General features: G+C 39.1%; 1 protein-coding gene across 2 annotated transcripts; it reads right to left on the reverse strand.

The window, feature by feature from the left end:
- Positions 1-1,439: 1,439 nt before the first annotated feature.
- ext2 (exostosin glycosyltransferase 2) lies at positions 1,440-24,158 on the reverse strand. Of its 2 annotated transcripts, none has more exons than XM_044350450.1 (15): positions 23,965-24,158; positions 23,092-23,434; positions 22,778-23,001; positions 22,119-22,208; positions 20,951-21,067; positions 20,498-20,693; positions 20,093-20,232; positions 19,902-19,995; positions 13,465-13,596; positions 10,073-10,262; positions 7,411-7,577; positions 5,162-5,305; positions 4,565-4,693; positions 3,835-3,917; positions 1,440-2,808 (listed from the first exon to the last, which is right to left on the reverse strand). In XM_044350450.1, exons 2-15 carry the CDS (start codon positions 23,404-23,406, stop codon positions 2,670-2,672), a joined length of 2,160 nt encoding a protein of 719 aa, XP_044206385.1. In that variant the 5' UTR covers positions 23,407-23,434; positions 23,965-24,158; the 3' UTR covers positions 1,440-2,669. The 2 variants fall into 2 exon arrangements, with proteins under 2 accessions (XP_044206385.1, XP_044206394.1); XM_044350459.1 differs by lacking the exon at positions 23,965-24,158 and adding an exon at positions 23,664-23,853.
- Positions 24,159-26,909: the final 2,751 nt, after the last annotated feature.

Consider the following 26,909-nt stretch of genomic DNA (forward strand, 5'->3'; position numbering starts at 1 on the left):
CTGCAGTATTGTGTGTCAGGACAGACAGGGCTGTCTGTCTTTGCCTTGGTTTAATGTAGACTGCTCTTCTGCACAGTGCCCATGGACATACAGGCATCCAGTAGCTCAGGTTTATGCAATGTATACTCACTGTTTACCATTTTCACTCTGTTCTGTCTTCCTGTATTTATGTGTCTCTCCTTTTGGACTGAAAACATCTTCAGTGATGTCATCCTCTACTTAACCCCCCTTCTTTCTATCCCATATCACAGCTTCAGTTGATTGTCCTACAGTCACATACGAATTGTTAATGCAAGATTAGCTTCACATAAAAAGCCTTATCCTCCTGAATGCTGCATTACTCCTGAGGTCATCTTCCACTTATTCTCATTTTCTAATACTACTGAAGTCAGGCAATCAGTATAGGAGTAATTATATAATAAATATGTGTGCTATTGTGTGCATGTACATTTTTGGTGCATGCAAAATGGATTGAAGTGTTGACTCTTGGAGATGATACTAATTTGATGTTTGATTTTTTTTTTTTTTTTTTTGTGAGACAATGATATCAAGTATTTGAGTAAAATTGTATTTCCAAAGTTGTTTGAACATTGTTTTTCTCGAGATATGTAATTCTTCAGAGTTTCAAAAGGTTTTTTCAAGTTTTTTTGTGGCTTTAAGCTGTCTTCTGAAATGAGTGTATGAATTTACTTATGCTTGTGTTGTGTGATTAAAGTACAATAAGTTATTGCACTTCTATTCAGAATCAGTGTTCATTATTGGATTTGTTAAACATTCCTGAAAAGCTGAAAGCAACAAAAGAAACAGTATAATCGATACATTTCTTGCAAGGTAATAGTGATGCTTGTACTCTCTAGTTCCTCAGCAGACCAAATGTCACCCAAAACTCTGTAATAAGTGTTACCGACAGTACAGAGAAAAACACGACAACTATTCACCAATTAGTATTAAGAAATCCTTCAAGTCACTCCCAGTTTCAAGAAAAGCCTTTCAAGTAATCAGCTCAAGACACTGATTAGCTGCAACGTGTGAATGCAGTTGTCTGCTGTTGTTTAAAAAACTATGAATTTACAGCGTCTTATTGCTTTGCACCATCCTGCCAAAATATTGTCATCCCTGTCATCACATTCAGAAATCCCTGTGCATTTCAGTCCCTTTGAAGGGACACGAGTGCTGAAATGAGATCGCACAACCCGCAAGAGTATCACACTAATTGAAGTTGACAAAAATACGAACTGCGCCCTTTTGTACTGCTGACATTGAACAGGGTGGATTAGGCAGCGTATATTAACAACAGGTGACAGGCTGGAGGGAACAGTGGATGTGCCGTGTCACGGAGGGTTGACTCTGGATGGTCACAGAGCAAACCTCAGCACCTCACTCACATAGTATATACATACAGTATATATGGGATAAAAAAAAAACCCTTAAAACTGACACACTTTAGTGTGGTCTTTATTTATCATGTATTAAAAAGTCATAGATACATAAAATCAGTCAAAAACAAAATTTAAAACAATTTCATTGACCTTATGAAAATAAAAAAGGCAAATAAAAACATCACAAGGCAATGTTAACATCGTAGACTGCATTGCTCTCCATGTTATATCCTACTTACTGGAGCTTTGACAGCTAGTGATGATGGGGACACAAAAGGATATAAATACACACATGTAACAGCTACAATAAAATGGTAAAAAAAAAAAAAAAAAAAAAGACCAGGCATCAAAGTTGCTTTATACACTGTTTGAAAAACATAGATTTGTCTATTGATACAGTATGATTTCAAATGCATGGCAAACAAATAATTACTCTTATGCAGTGTTCATATGCATAAATCATCTCTTTGTTGCTTTTTTATGTATAAATATAAAGAAAGACTTGCCCCAGCAATATTAACTTACAATTCAGGATGGTCCAGTAGCTCAGCAACATTTTTCTTTAAAGTTTAAATGGCCAGCTACTCTAAATATTAGATTTATGACACCAGCTTTGTCTAATGGTCCAATCAGATTGTGTAAAACTGAATTTATGAGAACCATTTACTGCACATCATCTGCTGGCCACCATGTTTTGTATTATATCACTTTTGATAAAGCCTACATAGATATGTCGCTGAATGATTAACTATATATCATGTAAATCAAACATTTATTACTTTTTCTTTTCATATAGTACAACCAAAAGATTCAGGTCCATGTCTGTCTTTGAAAAAAAAAAATCCTTGTTATAGCATCATAAATTATGACTATTATACAGCACTGCTGCAAAATATATATATATGTATATATACACTGTATACACTGATTCCAGAGCAGCTGGAGCTCAAAGTTTCCAGCTCCAAAACAGCAACAGTGAGGAACCACAAGCCTCCAGTCGGTCAGTCTATCCATCAAATCTCAGACTCAGGGGAACACTCCAGCAACCGCTCATGTAACATTAGTGTGTAGATTAGTGTTGGAAATGAGATTTTTATTTATTTATTTTGTTAACTTTAAACCAAATTAACAAATTAATGGAAAGGTGAATGTAAACTAAACTGGGAAGTGACAGGAACATGTACCACTTCAGTCTGAATATTGATGTCCTGGTAGAAAAGATGACAGTGATGGTGGAAAATGTTGATGTGTTGAGGCTGTGACGAGGTCCAAACATCTGTTACAGGCTGGTCAGAGGCTGCCGATGTTGGGGAAGCTCTTGAGCTTCTCTGGGAAGTCGTCTTTATAGAGAACTGGGTCTGCACGGTGCTCCACCACCTTCAGAGGCATTGTCCCAAAAACTGACGCAAACTTGTTGATGCACTCAGATCTAGGGAGGAAAACAAAATGCATTTACTTCAAAAGCAGGTCACAACCATTTAGCAATACTTGCTAATCATATAAATGGATGTGAATGAATTTAAAATTTTCAATCTTTCCTTAGTATTTTTTCTTCTATTTTATTTCTACATTTTCACATGTTTACTGGCATAGAGTGGCTATATCCAATCATTGATTTCTGTTTTATTTCTTGTAAAGTATTTTTGAACAGCACAAAAAACTGTACCAAACTTTTGACTTTGTTTCACTGATAAATGTTGTTGCAAACAAGCAGATCTGGGGTGTATTCCAGAAAGTGTTTTTTTTTTTTTTTTTAAAAAAGATAAATGTGCACCGTCCACATACACATGAATTAATATCTCAAAGACTCTGCCTTTTATTTACCTGTTGCCATAGTGAATCGTACTATCAGAGCTCCATTGATGATGACTTTTTTCATTCACCATGCACAAGCTTAACTCTGAACTGAACTGACTCTGATCAGCTGAGTTTCCCATCTAAGGTTTCATCAACTGTGTTTCATACAAATCTGATGTCCCATGCACACACAGGTTATGTTTACTGCTGAAAGAAGACACTGTTCACTGCAGTTCACAAGTGTTTGTGCTATGAGCAACACATAACAGAATATGATGAAAGTGAAAAAAACAACAACAAATGGTTAAAGAACAGTATTTGCGCTGAAAATGTTTTTTTTTAAATCTCAATTTCAGCCTAATGTTGGATTTTTAAAAAATATTTAAAATAAACCAAGAAATTCCTGGATATCTTAGAAATAAAAACAAACAACGAGCTGACTACCTACTGAAATTTTGCACAATACCAACCTAAAAGTAATACAGGTGCATTCTTGCAAAGTCTACAATTTGTATAACGCTTCGGTCACAAAAACTGAAAAACAAGAAATTTCCAGTTGCAGTTTGTACACATGCATGAAAACAAAAAATTAAAAAAAAAAAAAGATTCTACTGTGCTCATCCAAGGGGGAAAAAAGAAAGAGAGAAAAAAATTGTACCTCTCCACCATGTGTGTCTGATCCAGGGACAGTCCATCTATGGCAGTACACTCAGGACACTTGAACTTTTTCCTGGGGGTCACCTAAACAAAAGTAACGTCAGTTCAGTTTAACCGTTTGTCAAACCTCAACAGCCCAGACAGACGCTAATAAACTGTCCAGTCTGGTGATATAAGTCTGTGACATCCTACAAGAACTCATTCACAGCGGGGGGAAATTGTCTGAATTCTCATCAGTAGACTGATGATGTATGGCTTTCCTCTGTCTAACCTCCATCACATCTACACTCTGCCACATGCCTGCACCCAACGCTCGACCTGTGAATGTATTGTGTGTGTAGAAGAGGAAAGAAGAGAGAAGAAGACAGTCGGGGTGAGTGTTTTCTGAAGGAACCTGTTTAAGATATGGTAGGAGGTGGGAGCGCGGGTGCAGGCGTGGGGAAGTGTGCAGCTTGCGATTTGATGGCAGGGTGTGCGTGAGCTCCGGTAAGCTTAGGAAAACATACTCGGAGGGGGAGTGCCAGTGAGTGACACCCAGATAAGGGAGGTTAAGGCTGGGCTTTAGCTCGGGCCCCTGCACCTGGGCAAAGTCAGTGTGACGGGGAGGGGGAGAGGCAGTGAAGTAGAAGGGTGAGAACTGATCAGACCCAGAGATGCTGGTCCGCTCTGTCAGGCTTCATCCTCCCCCTGCAAGTTTAAAGCACCCACACCAGTCAGTGATATGAATGTACCTTTATGGGGGCTTTGCCTGTGATGTTAGCCACCAGAAAGTTCATGGCAATATCCTCACAGTTCATATGAGCATCCACCCAGTTCTTGATGTCTCCTGGCATCTTGTACGTGTACAAATAGTTGAAGTACTGGAATGGAAGCAGATTGACAATAACAAATGATCATTTGATATAATATAGATATATACTGCAGATTCATTATGTACAATAATGCAGACAGTTTGACTGGATGACCCAAGAGTATGTAGGAGGAATCACTGCTCTAGAATTTGCTTTGAACTTAAGTGAGTGTGTGAGCTTTTAAGTAGAAGTCAGATAACCTTGCCCTACCTATGACACACTGCTCGTCTATCACTGTAACCTTCTTGCCTACAATCCGATCCTTCACATTCCCAAAATCAAGGGCCTACAGGAAACTCTGTAATCCTTTCTGCAAACTTCATATTTCATTTGATTTCCAGTTCTAAATGTACAATTTCCTTTCCATTACTAAGCTAAAGTTCAAACACCTATGAGTAACTTTCAGGGAAACTTGTGTGAGAGGCAGAGATCAAGCAACCAAAACTACTCAATTTCAGCCAGGCATTTCCAGGTCACCTTGTGGTAAAAGGCAGCTCCCGTCAGAACCATAGAGACCTCGTTGGTCCACTCTGACTCATACTTCCACTTCCCCATTTCATGGTCCCAGAGATGCAGCCGGCCTGGGTAGCCCACCAGCCTGTCTGGGAACTCCCTCCATACCTGGAGCAAGTGGCAGGAAAGAAGACAGATTGAGCTGAATTGAACCAAAGTGAGAAGTGCAGGCTTACACCAAAAGATTCATATTAGGATCCAGTCTCTAGGCTATCTAAAACAGAATTTAAAGGGGCACCCCACCATTTTTGCACATTAAGACCAATTTACACACCTTACGGAATACTACTCAGCCTGCAAAAACAGTTGTATTATGGGGGTGAGGAATTTGAAAAACATCATGTTTACCAATCAGGGAGGATTTTAAAAGAGATGCTATTATGTTGTATTATGGGAGGATTTTTTTTCAGTGTTTTTGGAGTTTGATCCATCCTAGGGACTAAAAGTCAGGATACCTCAGCTTCTGCTTAGATTTTGACTTGGGGTCTAATGGTTTATATATTCGTCCTGAACCATCATAGTACGGACGTTGCGGTCCAGTGAATGCAGTCATACGAAAAGTACTTTCTGCAACCCAAATAATTACTGTCAAAATAGTTTAATAATCCACTTAGTCTGACATGCGCAGCAATAATTCTTCCACCCAGAATGTTATGACAGTGCACCAAAATCATGCTTATGGGTCTATGCTAGCCAGCTTAGCCAAGGTAGCCTGGTTACCCTGGTTACCCTTTAGTGTCGCTGCCGTCAGAATGACAAACGACAGACCCCTAACACTGACTGTGTGCAACACTATTATCAAAATATGCTCTGTTATCTCCATAGTGAAACAATACCACGCCCCCCCCCTCCCGTCTCTGTGACGGTCGGCTTTTCACTGAGCGTTTGAGTGAAGCCGTTGAGAACAACAATAAAAACATTGATTTCTGACGTGGTCAGACAGCACGTCATAAGAACCACTTCAGAGAGAGAAAAATGTAGTTAAAAAGTATGAAAGCGAAAGTAGTGGTTTGGTCCCTCTGACTGATATTTTTTTATTTAACGCGGAGGTCCCTTGAGATTGAAATCTCTTTTCCAAGGGAGACTTGGCCAAGACAGCACGTCAGTTACAGTTTAAGGAGGAATAAAACACAACAGATAGGGAATACAAACAAGGAAGAGACTGAATCCAGCTCAAATAAGGCAATTACAATTCTCAGTAAGATTGACTTTTAACATGGCTTTAAATTTATTATTATACTGTATTAATTGTTATATATGACATCATTAGATAATTAATAATGAAGCAACAGTGTGTAAGCACCTTGTTACTGTTGTAATTGCTGGAGGTGGGGTTAGTTTCAACCACCTTTTATATAGTTAGACCATAAATCAGCATAAAACAGTTGTCAGCAGGTGTCCTTTGCAAGAAACAGAAAGGTTGTTTTTTCCATTGCAGCAAAACTAAACTGTTTCAGTAATAGTTTCCACTGCAGCACAACTAAACTTTTTCAGAAATAGTTTTGGCCAATGAGCTATTGTTGGATGTTTACATTTTTCAAAATAAAAGCCCAAAATGTTATTTTTTTACCTTTTTTCTGCTCTATGGAAATCGTACTGAACCGTGAATTTTGTGTACCACTAAACCCATCATTTTGACCATTCTTTTAAAAATCTCTCTCTCTTCAATTCTCCAAATTTATGGAAGAAAATATTGAATTGCTGGAGTACCCCTTTAAGAATTATGAAATCAATCTTAAGTTTCCAAATATCTCTGTCTGAGCCAAAAATCTCTTCTGAGAGTCAAATAAAAATATATTTTCAGACAGAAGAAGCTTGGCTGAATATTTTTGCTCGACAGAAACCAAGAGGCACTGTCATCTAGTCAGACAGACAGCTCCTCTACGGTATCCTGCCTCTAATTGAATGTAATTATCCTTAAACTGAGCACAATTTTATTAAATGGCTTCTAAATGCATTCAGGTGAGTGTGCCGGGCTAAGTGGAGCTGGCCAGGTATGGCATGGAAAGCATCAGCTCTAGACCTGTCATCATTCTTCACACATCAAACACAACCAGCGGGCAGTCAAATCCCCACTAGTGGAGAATGAGACTGTAATCTCCCTGAATGACTTTAAACTCTGGGATCAACTTGAAATGGTTCCCTGCATTACATGCCATCAGGGGAAAGATGGGAAAGTATAGTCAAGGTTAAGGTCTTTTTTTCCCCCTCACCTCATAGCCAAACTGCAGTTCATCAGATGTCAGCATGATGATGTCATCATCGATTGCCAGCACAGCTTCTGTCTCGATCTCGTCGTAGGGGAAAAAACGGTTACTCAGCTTGTTCTCTTTTGTTCGTACAACTTTGAGGGGAACACCAATCTTTGGCCAAAGAGACTCTGCCAAGAGGAAAACAACAACAGAAGAGCCATTATATTTCTAGCTTTTTACACAGATATAGAGCTGAAATGGTGAGTCAACTAATTGACTAGTCAATGTACACAAAATTAATTGGAAATCAATTAATTGTGTAAACCATTTTTCAAGCAAAAATGCCCCCAATTTGCTGGTTCAAGCTTTTCAAATGTGAAGAATTCCTGTTTTTATTTGCCTTAAATGATAGTTTATTGACTATCTTCAGATTTTGGCCTGGTGGGTTAGCAAAACAAGCTGAGTGAAGGCATCACCTTGGGCTCTGGAAAAATTGTGATGAGCAATTTTCACAATTTTATGACATTCCATGATTTAACTAATTAATCTAAAGAAAAAAACTTGGCAGATTAATTGATAAAGAAATTAACTGTTGTACACAGTATATAGTATTGGACGGTATAGTTCACTTTTTTCATACATTCTGTAGAAACTGAAAAAATTAATAAATATGGCTACTATCAGTGCCTGAAGATGGGTGAAGATTTATGATGTCATTCACCACTGACAGATATTTGAAGTCTGTCCTGGCAGTGGAAAACAGTGCTCTGGGAGTTTAACTTCACTCAATGGCTCGTATCGCTGCGCTAACCTCAAGCACGTGCAAATGTAACCACACTACAATTCTTCATGAGGCAAATCAACAAAGTGTTTTTTCAGGGGAATATTTCAAAGACCTTGGGCAGTGTCCATGGCACGGACTATGGCACAGACGGATCACACAGAATGTGTCCCCTCATTAATGGTGTAACTGGGGCCTGGCAGACCATAAGAGGAGCTCTAGGTCCGCCTAACCACGTCTGAGGACTCCTGTCAAAAGCTATTGTCGGGAAACTGCTATGTTAAATGCCCAGAGTTTCTTATTTCACTCTGTCCATGTTCCTGTCAGCCCTTCTTCCATTTCCAAAGCTGGAAAGAGACAGTAGGAGTGGGGGAATTATAGGTTATTATCTAAATTCAGCCTCACCTTGGCATGAGTCAAGATGCACACACTGTAAAACCTACATATAACTTATTTACTCCTCTGTGACTTTTTAAAATTGTAAACAAGAAGTGACAAAATAAATCCCATGTTCTGAAGAAAAAGCTTTGGCTTATTGGCTGTTTGGCAGTTATTCATAGCTGCTGTAAAGGTACTGCAGCACTGTTATCCTGCTAAAAAAAGATCCTTTATAAGAATAAGCACTGAAAGCAAGTCAAGACAATTTGATAAGAATAATGACATTTAAATCTGTTACAAAATACGATCTTTTGACTCAAAAACAGAAAAAGCAATAATACTGGACTGTGTACAAAAACATTTTTATCCTTGGTCAGCATCTTCTTATAAAATAAGAAACATGGGTCGAAGCAAAAACAGCAGCCTGTAAACACATCTGATCAAGGCTCGGTGTGAATGAGAAAGAAATCTTCTCTCATATTGGACTGAGCCCCATGAGTCTGACCCGTCAATGGCCCCTTGTTAATTCTAATGGGTCACAAAGCTCCAGCCAGGCGCCGCTGACGCCTCTAATGAAACGGCAACTCACAGCCACGAGGGAGCACTTCAAAGTCGTCTCACTTCTTCATTACGTTAGCCAACTCTTACAGCGGCAGGACCGATTTAATTCCTGGTCAAGAACGGACTTTATCTGAGTTAAGCCGTCAGTGGGGTAAAGGCACGGGTTAACAGTTGTATACTTAATTGTCATATTAAGGCAAACGATTAGAGCGCAAGGTGCAATAAATAATGACTAATACGAGCTTACTCTGACACATCTCCAATGGACTTAAACTGATAAAGTAACAACCGTGATAGACAGAAGAAACAGATGTAAATAATACCTGCTGGTCAGTCATGACTGAGACCTGCTGATGTCTTCTTTAGGTTGTCTTGGTACAAAAATACATTATGCTTGTTGTTGTGCTGAGTAATGTGCATAATAAAAACATCTCAGTTGTTCAGCTATCACTTGTTATTCTGTTACTTGTGTTCTGTTTGAGGGTTGCCAAGCTACTCTACACTCTCTTCACTCTCTGTAAAACAGAAAGCCAGAGAGCTGTGGCTCAAGCGTTCAACATGTCCTGACAGCATTTATTCTGAAGAGATGAGGCTTGGCTGCTCTTTCTATTATCACTCATCTGTTATACATCAGAGGCCCCACTTTGGGACTTAAAAACCACTGTGGCATCAACACCCCTACTCACAACTTGTTACACATTTTTATAACAATTTTTACAGAGCCGAGCAGGTGTCACAGAGGGAAAAAAAAAATTTGTGAGCACAAATTAGTAAATCACTCAATTAACACTCAATGTCACCTTACTTTAGTAGCAGAAGTGACACTACAGGTTATTAGACACATTAGTTTTAGCTATGTGTACCTGATAAACTGGCTACTGGCTATATATACACAACTTCATCTTCTAAAAAGCATCATGAACTTTCTTATTTTGGTAAGAATCTGTGCATAGTTATACTCACCCTCAGGAGGACTCTTATTCTGGTTATTCCACACAACCAGCAGCTTAGCCAAGCTAGGCACCTTGGAGATTTCTGTGATGACCCGGAAGAGACTCTCAACGCGGTCGTAGGTGAGCACCACTGCTGTGAACCCAGGTGCCCTTGGTGGGATAAGTGGCAAGAACAGAGGGCTGTTCACACTGGACCACTTCTACACAAGACAGAAAACAAAGACAAATATGAGGAGATTAAGCCTCACACATCTTTTTCATTTCTATTGAAAACTACTGTAAAGTTTAGCTTCGTGTCTTCTGTGTCACCCTCATCTGTCACATTTTCCATGATTTAATGCACTATAACAGTGCTTCACTGGACAATGAGGTCACCTGCAATAATTTCCACATGATGGTTTTTATTATGGAGCAAGAATCATCCAATAATGTCTCTCGGGGGCTAATAGAGGCAGAGCAAAGAATGCCAAAAACTTCCAGTCAGACATTGGCCCAGAATGCCACGTAAACTTTACAGAAGCAGCAGTTCATGACAAAGAAAAAAACAGAGAGGAGTTTTCAAACAGGACTGGCTGGCTATTCTCATATGTATACAGGTCTTTTGGTGTTACTATGATGGGTGAAACTCTTCTGGGACCCAGGAGAGAAAAAGAGTGGGACAGGGAAGTAGAAGCAGAAAAGGTGAGGAACACTGCCAGGTAGTGAATAGTGACTTTTCTTTCATTGCTCCCCATTAAAATGGCCTGTAAACCCCCTGTGAGCCCCACTGACTCCAGCTTAGGTCAAGTGACACTTTTAAAGTAAGGAAGCCAAATGAGAGGTTTCTAATGCTATATGTGTGTACTAAATACTGAAAATTACTAAAAGTCATTCAGATTGGACAACTAGCATTAGCCGGGAATAAAGTAACGAGAACTTCATTTTTGGTGCGCTTTTTTAAAACTTACATTTGGTGTTACTTTTTAATTCTTTAATTCTTTCAAACTCTCATTTAAAATAAAAAGACAGCCCATACTTATCAGTCTCCTAAAATGTTCCACCCATGGTTACAGTGACAATTCTCAGTCTGAGAAGGGCAAAGAGAGCAGATCTAACACAATAAATTTGCGGGCTTCTTGAAGTACAAATAAAGTTTGTTTTTCCTCTGGTCCCAGGTGGCCACAAACACACAGTGGCTCCTTCCACAGCATCAACACAAGTCTGTCAACAGAGACACAGCCACTGCCTTTTACACGACATCTGTCACTCCTCAACCAATAAAAAGTCACTTTACTGGCAAGTGGAAACTTCCTCGTGGTCGTTCTCACATTGTCAAACAAGCAGAGAGGGAAATAATTAAACTAACACATATACGCAGCACAGATGCATTAAAAACAGAATAAAAGAGGCAGAGACCACTTAAGTCATTTGTCAAATTGAGTGAATTAGATGAAAAGAAAGCCACAGCTAAATATGTCACCAACAAATCTGAAGGAGTTGATTAGTCTTTTTTTATACTTGCACTGAAAAGGAGAATTTTATTTGGTTATTTGAACTGCTGAGTGGTTCTTCATTTATCTGAGACACTTGAAAACCCTCAAAAGGTACCTAGATTAAGAGCAAGATAAAATGAGGAACCGCCAAGTATTCAAAATGGCTTCATCTGTCCAGAGACATTCTCACTGAAACAAGTTTTTACATCCAACTTTAAAATCACAAATATTATATATATTACTGATATGCACAGGTGCAGATAAACAGCAGTGTTACATCTGATCTAATCTCTCAATTTATTGCTTAAGGCAAACAACAAACTTGCAACACAAGATACATAAACGTCTACAAGTATGAGAACAGTAACATTTTATTTATTATTTTGGTTCCATTTCAGCAAACTGGATTTCAGTCCAGTCAAAAGATTGAAAGGAAAGAATTCTACGGACTCAAATTAAACCTGTACAAATACTTTTGGACTGCACTGCACTGTAACTAGACAGTGATCAATGCTGAATAAGACTTCATTCACTCCAGATGGTTCATTGATGGCCAAAACACAGTTTTAAAATGCTGGCAAATTTAAAAGTCTGAGATGCCTCAACCTTACAACTTTGCCACTACCTACAACTCCTTCACAAAAAGCAGCTTGTCCTTTATTCTGAAAACCCCCTTCTAAAAGGCACCAGCAATTCTGGGAAATGTGCTTTCAATTACCAGCCTGAAGACTACAGGAGGTGGGGTGGGGGTGGGGGTGGGGGTGGGGGGGGGATCTCAGCCTGATTTATTTAGTGCTCTGTTCAAGTCCTTCTCACCATCCATTCACTGAATCCATCAAGAAAAAAAAAACACTTCATCTCCCATCTCAGGCAGGAATGGCACCCCGACACAATTAACCTCCAGGTCTGCACAAACCTTGAGACCTGAGTGATGCTAATATATTACGCTAAGGGTTGGACCAAACATTTTGACATGATAGAGCAAAGTCAAGTGTAAATGCTAATTAACAAGCTACCTGTTCAGAGGAAAACAGGTCAAACATGGTCCAGACTGAGCACCTGCCTGTCTGGAAACCCATTAATCCTGCATAACTGTATGGATTTGAGCAGCACTGGATTCCCAAATAATTACAACACCTGTCAGAGCATGCTTGTTTACACCAACACAACCTGATTGTGACTACCACCTCTCTTATATTAGCATTTGAGTGTGTCTGCTTATAATGATACTCGCAGACACTCGTATGCAGCATCAACAGACATATTCTCACATGCATGCGCCTCTACCCCACAGGCTGAAGATAGAGGAGACTCTAGATCAGACTGGGCTGATTAACAACTCCTAAGAGATGGTCGCACAGCCAAGCTGTCTGCAACCACAAACTCCCATAACCGCAGAGATGCTAAACACACACACACACACACTCACTATTCTTCACATCCAGAGTACTCTCTACAAACACAGTGACTCAGACATGCAGGAACTTATTTTTCACCACAATGGAGGCATCCTCCTAGCGCCGAACTGCTGACACAAACTGGCTGCCTTAGAGCCAGTTGGGTGTATACCAAACTGTGAAGCTCTGCATGTGTGGTGCTTCAGAAAGAAGGAAGGCATCTACTGTCACTCTGCCATGGAGGCTTTGATTTACAAGGCACAGGAGAGTGGGGAGGCTTATGTGGCACTGTGAGGGTCTGTATAGTCAAAGCTCCTTTCTGGACGGATGGCATTCTGAATGCTGGGAAAACTTCTAGGAGTACAACTACACATACTGTACAGAATATAGCTGTATGTTGGAAGGGAGCAGCCTTTAGGATACTTAAATTGATAAATATTGGACACTTCTGAAAGACAAATATTGAAAGTTAGGTCACAATAATGAGAGATTATCTCAAAAGTAAAAAATACTTCAAGTCTACAATTACATACCACTACAGGTGGATTGTTCCACTGCTCATAAGAACGTGCAGCATATGGGTAGATGCGGTCATTGATGATCTGCAGCGTTGTCAAGCCAATCGCCTTCATGGAGCTGAAGTAGGCCTCCCAGAACCAGCGTGCCTATGGACAAATGGAACAAAGTTCTTCAAATGTACCCATGCAAACCCAAAAAACAAAACAAAACAAAACAAAAAAGCAAAAGAACACATGTGTTCTTAACAACTTTCTGAAATATTCACTTTACAGATGTAGACAATAGAGGTTCAGAATTAGATTTTTGCACTGACTGATGAATAAAGACACATGTATGAAAAGTGACACTCTTTTCATACTCAAAATATGCTGCATATAGGTGTAAGAAAATCCTGTTGTTGTTCCCAGAATTAGTCATCATTAAGGTAATGTTAATGAATGTGTAACAGAGCAATTTTAATTTTTATGTCTGTGCTGAAAATAATAACTGTTTATGTGGACTCCAATGATTGACATTAAAGGTCCAGGTTCAGATTGCAACCAAATGAATACAACTCCCCCCCCCCCCCCAACCTGTGTTGGGCAACCTACGGTGGCCCCGAAACTTGCGAAATATGCGAAAGGCCCTCTCCAGAGCCAATGTTTGGTTTGTCTGTTCTGGGCTACTGTAGAATCATGGCAGTGCAACACGAAGATGACCCACTCCCTATGCAGATATAAAGGGCTCATTCTAAGGTAACAAAAACACAACAGTTGCTATTTTCATGGTATTATACACATATTAAAACATGCTTATGAATATTATATTCCATTTCTGCCAAGTCCATTCATCTAGATGCCACTAAATTCTACACACTGGACCTTTAAGTCAAACAAGATTTCATTATTTCATTAAAACTTAATATTAATTGTGGACATGTTGGTATTGTTTATAAAACAGAGCATTTTTATGCTATGGATAACGGCCATTATGATAGAAGATAACATCAGTGTGAAGTCATAACTGTAAAATCCAGATTTTTCCCTCCTGTCCAAGTCTTTAAAGACAGTTTTGCAGCCTTCTTCAGCCTCATGACCTTCAACAATGCTTCTTCTGAAGTTCTCTGAAATCTCTTTTGACTGTGTCTGTTTTACTTCAACAGATCTCTGATGTGAAAAGCAGACTTCAATGATAACTGAACTCTCAACCCATATCTTAATGTTATCACATCGGCCAGAATACCGAACTCCCAACTGCACTCATTTTAAGTTTGCTTCACAAAGTTTTTTCAGCCATGATCGAAAATATGAATAAGAATACCTGCTTTAAATGTGTTTTGTTTATGTTATGAAACAACAACAAACTCTTTTTCATGGCTATGCATTTATATAAAATGTGAAGGTTACAATGAACTCATCAGTCTAGAGTAAATCTACAGAGGATGACAAATGTGTCTGGTCTCCTTGCCTCCTGCAGGTCCTGTCCCTTTGCCCCTTTTCTATTAAGACACTTCAAGGTACAGTTCAGAGGCGAGAGAACCCTATAAGAGTTAATGAAGCTTCAAACAACACTGTCTCCTGCCAGGAGACACTGTGCTACACTGACCTGACTCCACCTCACCAGCTCCTCAATGACCCACATTTCCGGGGTAGAGGATGTGAATATTTGTGTGTCTTGTCCACCTCCAATAATGCACCAGTGTGTGTGTTAATGGCTACCATGATATGGTATGTAGCATCGTGCAACAACTCAAAAACAGCTTTTATTTTCATAGAGGGGTGAGGAGAATCCAAAAAGACTTTCTAATCTCAGAGGGGAATCCCAACGGCCCATAAATCAGCCAGTGATGAAAGTTTCTTTTCCGACTGGTAGGAGGCAGAAAGCAAACTGTGCTGGCCCTGGGGCCCCTCCCACCATCCTCCACCCTCTCCCAGCGCCTGCAGAAATTTTTATGAGCAGGGAAGAAGAGACAGTGTTGCAAGAGAGAAAGAGAGACCCCTACTCCACCTTTGGATTGCATCCAGTCTAGAACCATAATCTACACTTCCTTTGTGTTTGATCTACTGACGAACAAAGACCTGCCATGAGCTAACCACAATTTATTTCACCCATAAAAACAAAACTAATCATAATGTAAGCAAATTGTTAACCTGCTGCTAAAAATGAGATATAGAACAAACAATCCAAAGACAGTCAGGTCCAATAATATATTCCTCTGTAAGTCAAGCAGAACAGTCATCACATGTAATGTTTGGTTTAAACTTAATATTCTCATTTCCTTCCAGATCAGCAGCTTCAGCTCTTTTTTTGTTCTCTCTACTCTGTTTTTGTTGTTTAAAATCGTTAGTCAAAGTCACAATTAGAAACAGTTTAGAGTACAGAAGTCTGCATCACTTTGTTTAACTCAGTGAAAGTTGTCAAGTGCCTGACAGATTATTCTACCTATACACCAGAACTGGTAGCCAGTGAGCTGTGGACAGAACCGGGCAATCATTAGTGTTTTTGACGTAATCAGAAACAGCAGCAAAACCATTTCTGTTTCAATCATGTAAGATGCTCACTGGGAATATTCTTTTGCTCAAGATTTATTAGCACTTTACTTTTAACTGTGATCAAAACATTTCTACACACTCATACACAGAGTCCAAAATTAACACCCACCAGGCGCCAAATGCGGGTGAATTTATTCTTTGGAGAGTAAATTATGGAGGCTGTCCGCCACTCTCACCGGTAGGAAAAAATGAATTTCCTACACGCGCTGGAGAAAGCTGCTGGTTTGCTGTCACTTCAATCTGCTAGATCTGCCGTGCTATGTGTGTCATGCGTAATACGTAACTGCTTCAATCGTCAAACCATGTGATTTTTGGTTACAGTACATGAGGTACTTGTTGCTGTCATCCGGGCAGTTGAAACAAACACTGCTAGCTATGTGGAGATTTATTGCAGGAGTGGAGCCGCCAGGAAAGAAAAAGAACTTCAGGCGGAAGACACCACTGCTGCCGCGGCCAATGCAAGTGCCCCCTCCTTGTCTCATCCGCAGACACTGCCATCGAGGAAATTCTGTGAGAGGTGGCGATAAAATGATTCAGGTGCTCCAAGAACAAGTCAAAGAACAACTCCAAGAGGACTGAACATGAAACCACAGAATAAAAAATATTACTACTAATACTCTTAACTTATTACTCTTTACTTGTTATTGTTAATTCATCAAATTCTTTAATAAATGAGCCTTCTTGCACTTAAAGGTGAATACCACTGAATTTATCAATCAAATGTGTGACCCTTTAGTGTTGAAACAGTTATATTTCTGTGTACAGTTAGTGTTACTAATGTTATTACTGCACACTAATATAATATTGATTGAGAATCGCATATGAGACCAAGATGACATGCTAAATAGCAATAATGGCAAATTACAATAGTAAAAAGCAATTTGTCTGGCCGGTACATTTTTTCATCTACCAGCCATCATAGCAAGTAATCGAAAAAGTAAATTGTGGACCCCACTCACACACACGGCTTGCTAATTATTATGACTAACTGGTCTCCCAGGTGTAAATAAAACTAGCAGGACTTTTTGGTCCAGAAGACAACAACTGCAGACCAGCAGGCTTCATGTGAGATAACACAGCCTTGGTACTAGTGAGCCCCGTAGTTTCCTGGATTTCAGACAACTGAACTCACGCCTGTATTCTTTTTGACTCACGATATTTTGCAGAGTTACACCAGGGACACCTTGGGACAGCACTGTGCTCTCTTTTGTTCCAACTCAACGCCTTCAAGTTTAACTTTGGGCTGTGAAATTGAAGGAATGAGTGTTTGAAAGAATGCATAGGATCTGGTGGCAAACCTCAGCTGATAGTTCAAGGAGATCAAATCTGCAATCACTGACCTCCTGTCATCATCCTGTCTGACTGTTCAGTTATGTATAGGGGGCTGCACATAAAAAAAAAAAAAGACTGGACCGAAGAGGCGGTATATAAGGCAGGGGAGAGTAGACTGACTTGACATACTCTATAAATCAGCTGCAGCCAGTGTTTGTTCTGCAAGGTGGAGAGCTGGGAAGGCTACATAGGCTACATACAGTGTATGAGAGGCTACATCAAAGTTAAGAAGACAGGTAGGATCAACAGACTGTAAAAAAGGCAAGCCTTGTTGCAGGGTTTAAGCTGAATACAAAGGAAAAAATAGAGGAAGGGAGAAGGAGAAAGTAGAACTCCCATCTCGCATATATATTGTAATTTAATAACAGAGTTGATTTGGCTGTGCTAATCTAATAAAGGTCTGCAGTGTTTGTGTCCTATTCTGAAAGTATGACCCAACCAGGCTCATGGGAGTCAGTACGCAAAACATTGGCTCAGTGGCCTCACTTGAACACTGTTAACATCTTGCAGCTGTGTAGTATGTGATCTTTTAAAATGTGAGCTAAATGAAGGCTATTACATCAGCTCAAATTTGAAAATGAGCTCTGTTGTCTGAAATGAGTCTGCTGACTACTAATTAAAGCTCAACAGTAGTTTACCACAGTTTGACCTGGTCTCCAATAAGACTTGTCACTTAAGTTAACCAAATGTTCTGTTCACAGAACCATCTGAGAAGTTGTCCTTGGAAACTGTTTGGGTAAAGAGCAATGATTTGATGAACCATCTGTCTATCACCGTCTTACCTTGCAAGGCAGCTGGATTCGCGAGATCAAAAGATCACAAGATCACAAGAGAGTCCTCACAGGACGCCGATTGGTCCGAACCACCAGTTCGGACACTAGCACATAGCTTGAAGCCTGACAAGATAGATTCTCGCATGATCTCAGGAATCCAGCTGCCTTGCAAGTTAACAATATATTTGTATAAGGTAAAACACACAAACCTTACCACCATGACAACTAATAAATAGAAATGAATACTTATTTGAGGACATTACTTCTCTCTACCCAGAAAAGCTCATATTAATAACTTTTGGTTAATTAATTTTGTCTTCTCCCCACAAAACCTTCTCTCAACAATCACAGACTTTGAAGAAGCTCTGTTTTTTGCAACCTGAAGATATATCACACATTTCTGTTTTCTGGACTCTGACTCTTATGAGGACTAACTATAAATTATGTTGACAAAATCTTAAACTGTACCACAGAAATTAGTTGTGAGTGGTCCAAATTGTATGGTAATGTCTTTGAGGTAAGTATGCATGGTCGATTCTTAGTTTTACATTTGTAAGCGCAAAGGTTAGACTATGTGGGAACACAGACATATAAACACTATCAAAGCAAAGACTACTGAGCCCTCTGCTGGTAAAACTTATGAAATACACTCAACCAGCTCAACCACAACAAATTCAGTGTGAGCTTTCTGCAAATAACTAGGAATCGATCTTTCTCAGCACTAAAAATGTACTCTTACTAACAGAAAGAGAGAAATGTTTCGAGATGTATGCATGTAAAAGAGTATAACATTACACATATCCTGGACAGGATGGACCTTTTGTACTAATTCAGTTCAGTGTCTTGATCAAGGACACTTTGGCATGTGGACAGGAGGAGCAGGGGATTGAAATACCAACCCTGCTCATTCTGTTTTTTAAAAACGGTTTACTGAACTGAAATGAACTGAACTGAACTGAAGAGGGTAGAATCATATGATTTTCTCTATAACCATCACTATGTGCATTGAACAGTACAGAGTGGGTTTAGTGTGACTAAGAGCACACAAAATGCTAAATAGGGGTTTATGTTTAGTTCCACAAAACTGATAATAAAATGACTTCAATAGAGGAATGTTTCAGACAAGAATAGGCATGCAGCCTACTGACATGTATATAGACCATCAGAAAAAGCAAAAGAGTACAGATATACGCTACTAAGTTAACTGTGAGCTATACACAGCAGAATGCCCCCTCTTCATGAGCAAGCCACGTTGTAGAGCTTGTCTAGTGTAATCCAACCTCAAGCCGTCTCTGAGTCTTTGGCCTAAAATGTCTGTTTGGCCAGTATAATTGGTAAATGGACTAGAGTTGATACAAGGCAATGAGGAGCAGCTGAACTGGTACACTTCTCCCCTAGCTGCTTCCACTTTTGTTTATTGTGGCTCAATACAGCTATCAAATGGAAGGAAAGAGTGAGCCGTCTTCCATCATTTCAGTTGAGCTAAAATCAACATAGTTGAGACTTCTGGAGGCTTTTTAAAAATGTAGACTGAGCAAAGGAGGAGGGAATTCAAACTTAGAAAAAAATTAGGGTAATATCCAACTGTCTGTCTTTCGTGCATCACAGAAAATTTGTTTTGGCTTTCATAGGCTTGATTGGTTGGTTGTTTAAGGCACAGAAACATCTCAGACATGACATGCAAGTGCTCTACCCCTCTGACCAACATGTCAGTCTGGGGGTTCTCTGAGTACTTGAACTACACCTGAATGAAAGGCATTTAAATATGTTCTGTCAAGAAATGTTTTCTTTTCAGCTAGACACTGAGATCAGTACCTGTCTCTGCATCTCTTCCACTTGTCTGTGAGGAATGCTCTTTAGGATGGTGTACATTTCAGAAAGCTTCTCCTCTGGAATAACCACAGACGCCCTGTGCAAAACCATGAACATAAGATAAGTGACCTTAATTGAGCTAGACAGTAAATGCCATTTACTTGTTTTTCAACAATTCATTGACTTAAACAGACCTTTTCCAGTCAAGTACTTCAGAGAACGGCAGAATGTAGGAGTCAGCAAGGATGACAGGGACACAACCAGCCTGCAGCACATCACTGAGGGCAGCCTGACCCAAACGTGCCCCCCTCAAAACCACACAAAATGATGATTCCTGCAGAGATGCATCATGAGGAAACTGTTATTGGGACATGTGATTTTTCATTGTACAAACACACACCAGATTCAAGTATTAAGCACAACTCTATTAACCCTTATCCACACAGAAACTGTTGGTAGTACAAACATCAGGATTTGGGATGGAAAAAAATATGAATATATGAAAATAACAGATTAGATTTTTAGTCGTAAAATTTAAGAAAGTAGTGCTGCATCTTGACATTCAAAAATTGATCTTTTCACACAGCTGTGCTTCCCACCTGCAGGACCTGTGGGTAGTCATACACCTGCCCCTTGTAGCAGCGTTTTCGTGCAGAGGCAGCTCCTTGAGAGAGATTGCTACACTTGTCCAGAAGGAGCAATGCCTCTCCATTTTCTTCCTTCAAGCGTTCGAGTTCAGCACGGTACTCTCGGTGAATGGCAGTCTGAGAAGACAGAATAAAGTAGCGCCGGGGCCTAGGGGAATGAAGACAGGAGATATGCAACTAGTTATCAAGTCATACTTTTTTGCTGGATGTATAACTCCTTAATCAAGACTAACCTAAAAGTAAAAAAACAAACAAACAACAAAGAAAAAACTTTTTTCATTTTATTCAGGTATGTATTCTAGGTGTCACATTATTATGTTCCAGCAGGTCGCTGCTTGTAGACAAGTTGCTGATTAATAAAATTAGTGACAAGATAATGAGAGTTTAAGAGTGAAATGAGCTCACCCTGGCTGTCTCTCGGGCAGCTCAACATCAGCAGAGAGGGGGCTGTAAACTGGGATGCTGACATCATAACCTTGTCTGTAGGTCCATGTAGAGAAACCACCACCAGCCAGCAGTGCTCTGAAACAAACAGAAAAGGCCTGGACTGTGAAAATGCTTCAACACGCTGTGGATTTCAACAGGAACAGGAACAGGAACAGACAAGTTCACTCATTCATCTTTTTGCTTCCTATGAGTAATTATTTATCAACAATCCTGATGTGAGACATGAAGTAACATCAAACAAGGCTTGGCGATTGGCATAGTTAACAGAACCCATATCGTTCAAATGTCTAGGTGATAAAAAAGTATTTTGGATTCTGTTCTACTCTCAGGCAAGGTGAATATAAAGTGGAAACACACTGACAGTCACCCACACCTGGTTCTGATGAGGCTCCATGCCAAATGGACTCCAGCTGGATGAGCCCAGGAAATTCTTTACAGCTAAAGATAGTGCTCATTGTCTCAAGGCTGTGTATTCATAAACCCAACCTCTTACAACCATCACTCTAGCCCCCAGGACATTTTGAGAAACACACAGGGCTCTTTGCTGGTAAATACCACCAGCTTTGAAACATATCCTCAAGGCCTCTTGAAAATATGTTATAGTATATTCTAACTACTTGTAAGTATCTCTTTCATCTTCTTAAAATGATCATAACACATGTGGGTGAGTACAGATAATGGACAATTGTACTTGAGGTTGTGTGATCCATTGTTCTATGAAAATTTATGTCTGTCTCATGTGACTACAAAGGAGCTATAAAAAAACAACAAAAAAAAACAGGAAACAAAAAAAGGGATGTACATAAACAAGAAATGATTTATCGTTTCGTTCTGTATCTACAACTTTGTAGCAGTGCATTATTTATCTATTCATTAGATAATTTTAAAGCCATAAATATCTGGGTTACCTGCTGTATGACATCTGCTGTCTGTTTTTGTTCTACACATTTACGTTCAACACAGCAATGTATGTAATTAATTCCACTGTATCATTTTAACATGCTAGAATATTGCAGAAGTGAAACATTACTGTTAATTTCAGATTTCTCCAATTTTTTGAACCATGATACTGATTATAATAGACCCATTCTTATGTTACACAAATGGCTTTAGAAGATGTAGCTACCTGTCTCTGGGCACATCCAAAGCAGTATTATAGTCTGGAGGGCCTCCAGGTAGCATGTTGAAAAGTAGATGATTCATTCCTTTGTCCCACCTACAAAAACATACACTGGATTAGTGCTAGAATGATAGGCTGATTAAAGATAAGGGAATAATGGCAGTTTTGCTGATCAATTAATGGTGTAAACAATTGTGAAATAATATTAAACATAAAACATTCACTTTTATAGAGACAAAAATGTGAAGAATTATTTGCATTTCTCTTTTTCATTGTAACATTGTAAATTGAATATATTTTAGGTTTTGGATGTTGGCCACATCTAGAGAAATTTAAGCCATCATTTTGGGCTCTGGTGTCTTATGTAACTTAAGAGGTTATCTGGTCTTTTTTCTGACATAAACTGAGTGATTACTCTATTAATATAAATATCAATAGATTACTTGGTAATAAAACAATCAGGATCTACACTTGAGCCTTAACAAAAATGATAACTGCACAGATATGAGAGCAATTTGAGAAAAATAATTTCATAAAGGGGAATAACTGCAGAGTGCCTGACTGCAACTGACATTGACAAAGCAGTAAAACTCTACTACCTGTTGTGATTATGACAGATTAAAGATATGAATTAATTTCATGACTAGGATTCCAGTAAACGTTACCTGGGTAGCATTGCTAGTGCCTGGGCAGTCTCTCTGATACGCAGGGAGTTCTGATTCAGCACATCGATAGATGGGATAAAAAGACAAGCCCTCGTGACGTCATCCGTGTAAAAGTCACTGTCAGAGATGGCACTAAGAAGATCATTGTATTCTCGTGACAGTCCCGTGCTGCTGATGGGAACCCCCAGTTCATCCACAAACCTCTGCAGAGGGTAGATGTAAACCTACAAAAGCAACAATTTCAACACTGGGTCATAATTTCAACCAAGAACCACTCAGGGACCAATGAGAAGGTAGATCTGAAAGGCAAGTACCTTGATTCGGTTCTTGGGATTGTAGCCACACCTGTACACATCAAAGCAGGTGTGCATACGACAGCTGAGGTCACCCCTCTCAGGAATGGGACTGGAGACAGGGAGGCGGATCAGAGGTGCATCATGAACACTGCGTTTATCCAGGGTCCAGTCAGCTGTGGACTCAATGGAGTGAGGCCAGAACTGAAACATCCCAGTGGCGATGAGTCCAAGCAGCACCACGGAGAAGAGGGTGATGTAGTATATGCGGTGTTTGGTTTTCATCCGTGGGATAAGAGCTGGCCCCCGCGAAGTGTATTTACCAGAGGCATACATGCCTGACTCCTCTCTGTCCAACCAGCCACTATTAAGACAGAGCTGAGATAAGTGACAGCTTCATGTACTGTTTATATACAATAAAGTAGTCTACATTAGCCTCAAGTACCAGTCAAAACAATATCTGAAAACGTTACCCTGTATGATAAATACAGTCACTGGTCCTCTTAAATCGAAGAGATTCTTGATGTCTGTCACAACAACTTGTCGTTAATATGATAGCTACATTTAACAGTAAGGTTAATATGCTAACTTACCCTTAGCTACTGTTAAACCAATGTCACCCGAAACAATAAACTCTGACCACAACGTGAGGAAAAAAAACAGAACAACTTATTTTGGCTAATTTTCTAGATAAACTGCCAAAACAGCGACGAGAGTAGCTATTTCCTCTTAAACAAACGTTAACCAGGAAGCTAACTTGGCAAACAACAGCTAACATTCATGCTAAGTTAGCCTACTTACGTTAGCTGGCGTTAATAAACGTTAGAAAATTACGGAAAATGATGACAATTATTTTCTAACGTTATGTGTTATTCCATTGAATGTTTTACCCACCGAGATGTTTAACTGAAGGGGCTTCGACAGTTCGGTGTCAATTCATGGCAACGGTGAGAAAACTAACTAAGCTAACGGCTCACTTGTAAATACAGTGGTAATGCTAACCTAGCAGCAAGCTAACGTTAGCACTCCAGGAAATCTTTCAGTGACTTTCGGAAGTAATTCTTCTTTGCTTCTGACATGTGACTCGGGGGTAGAGACTTTGTTTCCCTCTGGTGGTTGGACATCATAATGACATATTCATATACATATACTGTCTTTAACAGATGTTGTGCTCTCCAACAAGTCTGATAGTCCTTTAGCACAGGTATGAACCATAGACTGTATATACAGTTTTAATACATTGAAGCTGCATGGTATCTGGGGACTCACTAAAACCAGAACTTTTAATAACATATTATCTCATTCTACTCTTTAATAAAAATGTGTTGATGAATATTTGATGTGTTGTTTTTGTTTTTTTTGTATCATTTTGAAGATGATAATAATGACAATGTCAGTACCGACGTTTGAGGCCTACATTTATGGGTATGGCTGTATCCATGTGCATGTGTGGGGTGCAAAAAATGCAAAACCAAACCTCAGGGCCTTTTTTGTGTGTGTGTGTGACGTATGTGATTTTATGTTTATTTATAGGTTGGTATCAATTCATGAACTCTTCATGCTCGTGTGAGAAGCAGAAAGAGCAGAAATATCAGTTCCACTAGCTCCATAGACTGTATTTATATATATACAGTCTATGGTACAGCCACTGGTATGAACTCACAGACAAGTTTGGTGTTAGTTGAATGGGAAAGTACAGGGTAAATATTTAACTCAACATCCAGTTATAAAATTATTGTGTTGTACAGTAGGGCAATTATTGTTTTTCCGACTTTTACTATTCACACAAGCCAAGCTGGTGTTGGATAGCTTTTCTGCTTCAATAAATAAAATTATCATTTAAAAACTGTATATTGTGTTTACTCTATCCCACCTATGGACATTGCATGTTATAAATCTCATAATCTTTGCACATCTGTGATCTTTGATCTAACATCGCACAGTACATTAACATAACTTGTATTATTATCATTATTATTAAACCTGTATTAGCTCTTCTCACATAGAACATTTTTGTTTGTAAATTTCTTTCTTTCTTTTTTATATTATTTAGGACTACTTAATTTATAAATTTAATTATTTTTAACTGTTATGCACAACAACACCAAGGCAAATTCCTTGTATGTGCAAACCTATTTGGTAGTAAACCTGGTTCTGATTCTGATTACTCAGGTTGCCTTTGTTTTATGTTAAATTTTGTTTGAAGATCTGAAACAATTAGTTATGAGTATGTACAAAAATAGAAGAAATCAAGAGAAGGGGTAGGAGTAGCAGATGATTTAGTGGCTTTTGAATACTAGATTTGACCTTTGAGCTTGTCAAACAAAACAAAACTTTTCATCTACCTGCCGGACACATAAGTACCATCTAAGAATATGTGGGATTTACCCTTGAGAACATATTAACACATATTATAGGACTAAATATCAGGACACATATAAACTTACTCACTATATCTGTTTGGATACATAATGAAAAAGTGATGGGAAATTAAAAGCAATAGCTCTAACTTGTTTGCCCAAAATAACTAAATGTTCAGTGAATCTATAAAGGTGTAGGTTAATAACTACACAGTACAGCATTTTAGTATATTTAACCCCATAATAATTCATATTCAGGGCTGCAAACAAGTCATAACTGCATTATAATTTGAGTAGGTGTTGTTAAATTGAACACAGAGATTTTAGTGATCCTCCCTGTCCTCAGTTGGGCAGTGATCACAGATTTCACAAATATCATGGAGTAGTTAAAAGCAAAACTGATCTCAAACCATATAAATGAATAAACATTTCAAATAAGATGATAATGATGATAAAAAGCAGATGTTACTAAAGTAGTTAACTGGACAACTGCTTTGTGAGACCGGTCCAAGGTGTGTCATTGGTGTTATCAAACAGACACCACCCATCCATACTGTTTCATTTGACCCATGGCACCTCAATAAGGCTCAACAGTAGGTTCTGATCCCTATCAGACCTACTGTACACTCATAGACTGCACCTACACTTGGACTTAAATATAGCTCAGGACAACTCATGCCACCTTTACTCAAAATCCATCTGCACTCAGCAGTTTTAAAACTGATGACACATTCTTTACATCTTCAATCTATAGCACAAACCTTCTCAGGATGGGTCCATTTGGCAAAAACTCCTTAGACAAAGTACCTTCCCTCACATATCCAGGGTACTTGGCATCAAAAGTAATTTGTTTAAAACAATTAATTTAAAAATAGCTGAGTCTGTACTCCGTTGCCAAAATGCATCTACAATTTAAAATATCTTTTAGGAGAAACTCATTAGACATTTCATCCTTCCATTATACTCTTACTGACACAATCTTATGCTATTTATATCCAGTCAATTTTCTTAACAGAACAAGATAAGACATTGCACCTCAGCAGAAATGGTATCCACCCCAGCTTCCATGGCACAAGTGCACTTTCAGCAAACATTTTTCATTCAGTTACTACAGCTTCACATCACTGACTGCTATTCACTCCACAACAGCTCTGGACTACTCTCATAGACTGTAAAAAAAATATATTACTCTTATAATATATCCATGCACACCGGTCACTGGTCACTCTTCCTTGTCCCCAGTGACCTCTTCACCACCCACTCCTCCTACAGCCCTAATAATTCTCATGATAATCCAGAGAGCCTCTCTATCATCCCAGTTATAATCAATAATAGATGATACAAACGCTATAATGCAGTATGCAAAACCTGTTCTAATCTGGTTACGCCCCTTTTATAACTCTGCTCCTGAACATTCCTGACGTTAATGTTCCCTTTATCAAATTTAGGCTGTTAAATGTTAGGTATCTCTCTAATAAG

Source organism: Thunnus albacares, chromosome 1, assembly GCF_914725855.1.
Source record: "Thunnus albacares chromosome 1, fThuAlb1.1, whole genome shotgun sequence".
Lineage (NCBI taxonomy): Eukaryota > Metazoa > Chordata > Actinopteri > Scombriformes > Scombridae > Thunnus > Thunnus albacares.

Bases quoted from the DNA above. Each gene is read 5' to 3' on its own strand.
- ext2 (XM_044350450.1), bottom strand. From the start codon at position 23,406: ATGTATGCCTCTGGTAAATACACTTCGCGGGGGCCAGCTCTTATCCCA. The intron at 20,233-20,497 runs GTGGGAAGCACA...GCATCTCTGCAG, and splicing joins ACTACCCACAGGTCCTGCAG to GAATCATCATTTTGTGTGGT. The intron at 2,809-3,834 runs GTACAATTTTTT...TTTCCTCCCTAG, and splicing joins CAGACACACATGGTGGAGAG to ATCTGAGTGCATCAACAAGT.